The following is an 8,467-nucleotide window of genomic DNA, read 5'->3' as shown; positions in this document are numbered from 1 at the left end:
AAGTCAACACATATTGGAGGTCCTATAGAACGTCGCCATGTAGCCCTTAGTTAGATAGTATATATAGAGACAAGAGTGAAGGCTTCTTCACTCTTGTCAACTCTTTTCTTACTTCTAGTCTAGTTTCAAGGGTCTCTAGTTTTCTTGTCTTTTGGCAATAGCCATTCCAGTTTTTCTTTCAATATATATACTTATATATTTTGTTACCTCTCTTTGAGTGAATGTTCACTTGCTTGAATTGTTTTTTCATCGAGTTCTTGTCCTTGACAGCAAGCCATCATTGAGATAGTAATCATAATACTCTACATTGTCCACCTTTAGTTGATTGATAATCATCTTAAAATAAACATTTCAATATCTAACTTCTTTTTATTCTACTTCTTTAGTTAGGTTTGAAATGATACTATTAATGGTAGTAACTTCTACTTTATCTTCTAATTTGGACTTCAATTCTATTCTTTACAATAAAGTATCTAGCGTAGTGCATTATTATCCTTGCTTGTACTCAAGTTGAATGTTGAAGAATTGTAATTGTTCTTTTTAATGATGATGTCATGATTTCATATTTTTCAGATGTGAATTGTATAGCAAGGGCTAATGATTAGTCCCAACAATCATTGGTTTCTTCATCATATAATATTGCTACATCTTTATTATATGTATAATTCTTAGTTGCTCTTAATCACATATAAAGTAATTGCACTCTACCCTTCTAAGCTTATGTGATTCATATGCCATAAGTTGAAGGCTCCAACCAAAGTCTTGTTGAAAGATCACACTAGTAGCAAAGTCAAAAGCATCAATGTTAAAAGTATAAGAAAGGTTGGAATCATATAATTGTAATATTAGAGCAGTAATGAGTACTTCCTTCAACTTATTGAAGATTCTTTTTTGCTCCAATTTCCATTCAAATGGAGCACCTTTTTCCAAAAGGCTTTTCAATGAGGCACCAATGTATATAAATTACCTAATAAAATAGCAATAATATCCAACAAGGCTTAAAAATGAGCAAACTTCAAAAGCATCCTTAAAGGTTGGCCAATCCTTCATTGCTTTTATCTTATTCTACTTCATGCGTATACTTTTGGAAGATACTATATGTGCCAAAAAGATGACTTTTAACTTCCAAAGTTCATACTTTGATTGCTTGTAATAAGAACAACTATCTCATAGTTGGCACATTATTTTTTGTAGATGTTGTCCATGCTTCTTAAGGATTTTATTATAGAGCAGAATATCATCAATGAAGAAAAGTATATACTTATCTAAAATGTCTCAAAACAGTCTATTCATGTGATCTATAAAGGAGGCTGGAGTATTCATGAGGCCAAAAGATAAAACAAGCTATTTAAAATATCCATAGTATAGACAAAATGTTATCTTTTTAATATCCTCTTTTATAATAGGTGTCTACCAATAGCTACTTCAAAGGTCAAATTTGCTAAAAATAATTGTACTTTGAAGTTGGTCAAAAAGATCATCTATGCGTAAAAATGGATATGCATTCTTGATAATCTGCTTATTGAGGCCTCAATAGTAGATGCAAAGCCAAAGTCTACCATCCTTTTTGGATGCAAAGAGTATAGATACTTTCCATGGCAATGTATTTTTTAGAATGAGGTCCTTTTTCAAGAATTTATCTAATGTCTTTTATAGTTTTCAAGTTCATTTGGTGATAGGCAATAAATTATTTGACTTACTAATTTTGGCCTTAAACAATAATTTAATTTGAAAAGAGATACCTCAATTAAGTAGCACACCACTAAATAAGTTGGTTAGAAAGACATTTTGATATTTAAATATGAATTGGTCTACTTATTTTACTCTTTTTGTTGTCTTTTCTACCATTGACGTATGATTTCGAACCACCACATATATTGATTGCTTATGCTATATTTGCTTCTTCATAAAGATCATCTATACAAATAAGCCTATAATTATAGATTATTTTGCTATCTCATTCAATACAGAGGTATGAAGAGTCACATTGTCTCTACTATCTTTAAAAAAGATCATCCAATTAATTTTCTTATTTTTCACCTCTAGCCATGACATACCAAGAATAACGTCATATTTGAGCTTTGTTACCTTGAACTTCTCCCTCAAGATTTCTTCTTTACATGTTTCATTCAATATATTCTTTTGATCATCTGTTAGATATATACTCTTTCTTTTGATCTTTTGGTTTCAATCCTAAGTCGATCGGCAATTCCAATTAAAATGTAATTTTTTATAGAGCCAAAATCCATAAGCACTCCACATAGCTCTCTTCTCAATCCATGTATTAGATACATCAGTTGACCTTTCTGATAATTATATGATGCCATGCAATTTTTCTCTAAGAAATAGCAACTATTACTAATACTCGCCTTTAGTGCCTTTATCAGAGAGCCTTGTTTCCCTACTCTACTTCTTTATTAATTTGGTAGCCCCAAGATTGTGAACCTACCTTGATTTGTTGATGCTTGAACTTTGATGTTTTGAATAATCTTTGATCTAATGGTCTAGCTCTCAATAGTAAAAAGACAATCCCTTCTATACCAATATTTGTCATCTCTATAGTATCAATTGTCCTTTTATGACATCAATCTCCATCGGTATTGGTTGTTATGCCATAGTATTAAATAGTGACATAGGACTCGACATTACATGTTGTGCTCCACGGTTTCTAAAATTCATAGCATCAACTTTCTCTGCAATTCTAACTACCTCTTCAAATGTTTGTAAATTCCTTAATTCCACCTCTCTTTGGACTATAAGTTTCAACCGTCATACAAACTGATCCATCATCACCACCTTTGAAACATTGCCAATTTGAAGATATAAAGACTTGAATTGAGAGACATAATCTTACACTGAATTAGATTATATAACATTAGCCAACTGATTGCATGCTAACTTCTCTTCATTGATGGGCCAAAATTGACTCCTAAGCTGAATTTCAAACTCTTTTTAGTAACAAAATCCACCTTGAGCTCTATAGCTTTGAGCTCAATGTTGCCACCAAATAGTTGCCGTACTTCTCAAGTAGTTGGCTGCATACATAATTCTTTCAATGGTGTTTGCTCCAAATAGTTGGAAGTATTGTCGTATGCTAAAGAGCCATAGGCATATATCTTCTTGCCATGATGTTCCAAAATATGTATCAGGCTTGCTCAATTTTAACCTAGCAAAAGTCAACTTTTTTATCTTAAAGGCTTCCATTTGTCCTTGTAAAGTAGTTATTTAGTCTAAAAGGTGTTGTATCTAAGTATCTATCTAAGATTGCTATGTCGTATCTTCTATGTTGTAATTTCTTTGCTGAACTCTATTATTATAACGCCTTCTCTTCTTCTAGCTGACTTCTTAAAAGAAGCTTGTAGTAGCCCCAAAACAATACCCAATGTGACCACAACAACTAACATCCAATTAGATGGTGGTTATCAATATACTATCAAAAAACATACTAACACTCACTCTCATACCAATGAAACAAAATTGAACTCTTTTTAAGATCTAAAACCCTTTTAATCTATAGCAATATAAATTCCATCACAACATAAGACAAAATAGACCATAACAAAACCAAATAGAACTAAACAAAATAAAATATGAAAGGCAGAACAAAGCAAAAAAAAATAGAATAGAATAGAACAAAACAAAACAAAACCAAAAAAAAATGCAAACCAAACTTTACTAAGAGAAAGGAACCAAAGCCATATCTGATCGAATACTCAAATGGCCTAGGCCATATCTATTTATACAACTTTGTACTACTAAGATCACATGCTCACATGCAATTGGCGCAGGTATTTGAGATTGAAAGAATGTGTGGACTTCTGACAAGTTCGTGAGCTTGTAAGCCAAAGTTTGCCGACTCGTTTCTTCCTCAAGCTGGCCATCCAGTTGGTTTTTGAAGATAATTTTTTGGGGATTGGGGTTCTGGAAGAGGGACCGATTCTGATGGGTGCTGTGGCTGATGACAAGTTGGGGGACAACATTTTGTGGGAAACGATGTCGTTGTGAGTGGAGATGAAACTGGCACAGAAGGTGAGGAAAGATGGGAGCTTGGGTAGCTCAAACCCTAAAACATCGCCGCGTGAGATCTCCCCTTTGCTTGCCGCAGCGATGGATCGCGCAAGCATGGCGGATGTCAGAATTGTGGAGTACGATGTCTGGAACGATATGGGGCGGCGAGAATCTCACCCAGATAGTGGAATCGCCGCTCGGGGGCTTGAGTTGTCGGAATCGTAGCAGTGTTGGAGGGGACGATGACTTGACTGGGTTGAAGACGACGCCATCGTCACCGCGAGTGGAGAGGACGCTTCGTGAGTTCAGACGACATGCTCCTGTTGAAGAAGCTTCAACGCCGCCCAGTGCGTGGTACACCGATGCCGAGTTTGCGGACTTCGAGATAGATCGCGTGTTTGGGCGATGTTGGCAAGCTGTTGGTAATTCTTTCTTATCTGGCAGTCTTGATGTGCTTCTGACAACCTGACAAGGAAGCTGGAATTGAAACAAGATAAGAAAACAACTTAGAGGCACTGATCATCGGTGTGAATGATCTTATATTTCATCGGAACACCTGGGACGAATGTGCTGGGTGTAGGCAAGTTTGTCGTTTAGCGCTCCCTGCCTGTAAGATCTGAGCACGGATTGGGTTATGTTGGAAGCAAAAATTAGAGAAACGAAAATGGATGTGATGGAACTTATGAGACTTTGGAAATTTTGCTGTCTACACAGGGCATATCAAGCAGATGGAGGAGCCGGGCAGTTTCTTTACAGGCAGGTTGGCTCTCCTTTTTTTCTTTGAAATAGCTGAATAGAGATTTAGAAAATTTCCTTCGAAGTTCTTGTGGAGCTTGTTATAGCTGGTGAGGAACATGTTTGGGATGCTGGCAGGGTAGGCAAGACACGCTACGTGGTGTGCAAAGATGGAGAGGGGCAAATTCGAGCGTTCCACAATGTTTGCCGCCACCACGCTGCGGCGGTGGCGTCGGGTTCCGGTTGCACACATTCTTTCGTTTGCCCCTATCATGTAATCCTCTTGTCCCCGTCTCTTCCAATTGTGTGATGGTTTGGCAAGTCTATGAGATGTCTTCATTTGCAACTAACAGTCCTCCTTTTCCTCTTAGCAGCGCTGTTCAAATTTGATCAATCTCAGATGCTCCAACTGTAGAAATATCCTTCTCAAGCCTGGAATTGGTTGTTAATCAACTTATTGGTCTCATGTATCCTGCCACGTAGGGATGGACTTATGGGTTAGATGGACGATTACAGAAGGCCAGTCGACTTGCGGGCATCCGTAATTTCTCGGCCCGAGTAAGCCTTCGTTCATTGTGACCGAATCACTTAGAATTTATTGTGTCATTTTCAGATTTCTGCCCAGTCTTAAGTACACATCGCACACACCCCCCCCCCCTTCCCCCTTCCAAGTTTTTCACGTGTTTGCCCTGAAACTTTACATCACCCATGTTACACGTAGTTTCACGTTGATTTGACACTGTCGGTAGTTCGTATCTACTGGACGAATAAATTGAATCACCCCAGCATAATCTAGCATTGTAGGGAGAGGGAATGAACGACACTCAAATCAGTCTTATTGTCGTGTCGGATTCACGTGGTGCAGGAGAATGGATTGGTGCCCATCCGTACAGCAACTTGGGGTCCTTTTGTGCTCATTAGCTTGGCAGAGAGCAAAGCTTCAGAAGCTAGCAGCGATGTCGAGGAGGGCTGGTTGGGCTCCGCCGGGCCTACTCTGTCTTCTGCGGGAATAGATAGCACTATGCAACATGTGGCCACTCGTGAATATGTGATCAAATGCAACTGGAAGGTGGACGTTGAGTTCAATTGGTTTTCTTTTGTAACCCATCAACATCGCATGTGAGGAGTTTCATCGTTGTCTGCCTATAGAACATTGAAGTGTTTTGTTTGCAACTTTAGGAACTTGAAAATGTGAGCCAGTCAATGGGCAGCTGTATCTTGTGTGCAACGATGTGGTCCATCAAATGATTGGTAATGGTTTGGGATTGCAGGTTTATTGTGATAATTATCTGGATGGTGGTTACCATGTACCCCATGCACACTCCTCTCTTGCTGCGTGTCTTGACCTTCCCTCATACTCTACAAGTGTAAGCATAGCTTTGTTACGCTTTGTTTTTCTTTTCAAGACAAAAGTTTCGTTTCCGCGCTTATCCTTTGCATGGTGACGATTTTCTGTGTGCGTGCTAATGCTCTCAGAAAGGAGTGAGGCGGAATGAATGCAGTGTACTGTGTGCTTCTTGCTGTGGAGATCGTATTATTTGGCACTGTTGAGCATTCATTGCTGAAGGGTTGCTGGTGGGATTTGTAAAGCTGCTGGAGAGGGTGAGCATTCAGAGTTGCGGTGCAGCGAAGGAAAGTGGATTAGTAAGAGTTGGAAATGTAGCAACTTATGCATTCGTGTACCCAAATTTCATGATCAACAGGTACAAAGCTGGTTCCTTCATTGTTTGCATGGGACCTCGATGCGGCTAACCCTGTGGGTACTTCAATGTAGTGATATGGAGCGGCTTTTTTGAATCTAGTGGGAGGTATTCGTTGTCGTCATGTGCTGTAGAGAATTGGGAAGTATTCTTGTTATTCAAGGGTAACAAAAAAACTAAGGCTCTAATGTAACCGTTGTATTTATTCATGTTTGCAGGTATGGGCCATGGATGGATACAAATTTAGTGATTCCCATTTCGATGTCAGAGTGTCGGGTGATATTTGACTGGTTTCTTGAACCCTCTCTAGTGGTAAGCACACTGTCTGAGAATCCTTTTTGATCATATGCTTTAACCCTTCCAGTTCCATTAACTTGAATGCAGCACGGTATTCTGCTTTTCTCTGCATGAGTAGGAGGGAACCCCCTATGCGTTCAAGAATATCTAGTAACAACAGTAGTTGTAGTTGTAGTGGCTTCGTCTGGACTGGGTGGAAAGAGACCACATTATTCTCATATCTAGGTGTTACATGTCACAGCATGACAAGGAGTTCATCGATAGCAGCATTGCAGACAGCGAGGTGGTGCAGGTGAAGTGACTTGAGAAGTGTTCTATTCTGTTTAGAATGTATATATTAAAGCTTGCCTTACTTTTATATTCAAATCAAATCATTGTAGCACAGGCAGTGTCTCACTACTTAGAATGCCATCTTTTGTGAGACCGCATCAATAGATGGTATATGGCAGTGCTTATAACGAGGATCTTTAGTATCTATGCGATGGCTCATACCGTAAAACGGACATCATATGCAGAAGGAAGACATAATATTGTGCGAGGATGTGCAAAATGGATTATCGTCACCAGCATACGATGTTGGACGCTACGCCCCTCGTGTGGAGCAAGCTATGCACCATTTTCACTGCCTAATTTATGACGACCTCTCTGCAGGAATGATATCGTGACTCTTAAACGTTCAGGTTATTTGGCAGGTAATCAATGCTGATAGGCCTAGTGAGTGTGCAGCAATTGACAATTCCTCTGCATGCATTGGGTAAAATACCAGGGATAGATGCGAAATTGAAATCAACTTTTACCTTTGAAGAAGGTGGTGACGCACAGAAGCAGTGAAAATGGCATCACAAGATTGAAGGCGGGCAATTTCAGCTCGTTAAAAACCTGCCTCTTACAACAGCTCTGAATATTACGAACCAATTGGTAAACAGGATGGCTTTGACAACCTTCGCTTGAATGTATGCATTTGGAGGGTTATTGAGCAAAAGAAACCAGATTGTTGCACATTAGAAAAGAAGAATGCTCCTGAGGAAGCGTGAGAGCAAGTACAATGCAATGATTTGATCAGAGCCTAATCCTGTGTTACTTAAATTTTCAATATTCTACATTTAGTTATTTATTTTATCTTTTTATGTTGTAGTATCATGCAAGATATTATGCTGCTAAGTTTTGATGAAGTATGATTTTTCTTTATTTTTTCATTTTTTTCGTCTCTAATTCTTATGGAAGTATTTGTGTCACCCCTTTTTTTGCAATTTATTTGCAAATTCATTTCTTCAAATAACATGGTATTTTAAGCAAGTGGAAATAAATTGATGTCATGAAATTTCATTCTAGTTAGGAATTTGTTTTAGCTTGATGTGAGTATTGTGTTTATTCTAATAAGTAGGTTTTGATGTCAAGCACGTTATTATATTGTAACATTTATTTATTTGATTATTTTCTTTTAAAATGATATCAGAGGTATTTAAGAAAATAGTGGACAAAGATTAATTATAAAACGTTTTTTTGTTTACTTTTGTTCATTTCACTACTTTTATGTCTGATAATTGAATGGTACCAAGGTTTTTGGTTCAATATTTGATGTTATCAAAAATAAAAGAAAATCCTATTTCATTAAGATCTTAAAACATTGTAAGATATTTCTTTATTATAATATTTTTGCCTTATTCTAAATATGGCTAATTTTGACTTATTTAGAAATTAATGCAAATAAATTCATATTACTTATG

General features: G+C 37.5%; 1 protein-coding gene across 3 annotated transcripts; it reads left to right on the top strand.

Annotated features, from left to right (window-relative positions):
• The first annotated feature begins 3,798 nt into the window (after positions 1-3,798).
• Positions 3,799-7,865, top strand: LOC112290899 (choline monooxygenase, chloroplastic). Of its 3 annotated transcripts, none has more exons than XM_024537751.3 (10): positions 3,799-4,430; positions 4,723-4,764; positions 4,882-5,017; positions 5,227-5,301; positions 5,609-5,812; positions 6,015-6,110; positions 6,334-6,446; positions 6,662-6,755; positions 6,982-7,032; positions 7,256-7,865. In XM_024537751.3, the coding sequence occupies exons 1-10, from the start codon at positions 4,414-4,416 to the stop codon at positions 7,403-7,405; spliced, it is 978 nt and encodes a 325-aa protein (XP_024393519.1). In that variant the 5' UTR covers positions 3,799-4,413; the 3' UTR covers positions 7,406-7,865. The 3 variants fall into 3 exon arrangements, with proteins under 3 accessions (XP_024393519.1, XP_024393517.1, XP_024393518.1); XM_024537749.3 differs by having other exon boundaries at positions 4,723-4,768; XM_024537750.3 differs by lacking the exon at positions 5,227-5,301 and having other exon boundaries at positions 4,723-4,768.
• The last annotated feature ends 602 nt before the right edge of the window (positions 7,866-8,467 follow it).

Source organism: Physcomitrium patens, chromosome 13 (genome assembly GCF_059467195.1).
Source record: "Physcomitrium patens ecotype Gransden chromosome 13, ASM5946719v1, whole genome shotgun sequence".
NCBI classification, from domain to species: Eukaryota; Viridiplantae; Streptophyta; class Bryopsida; order Funariales; family Funariaceae; genus Physcomitrium; species Physcomitrium patens.
Note: the sequence above shows the minus strand (reverse complement) of the source record. Positions and strands in the feature narration are given on the sequence as shown.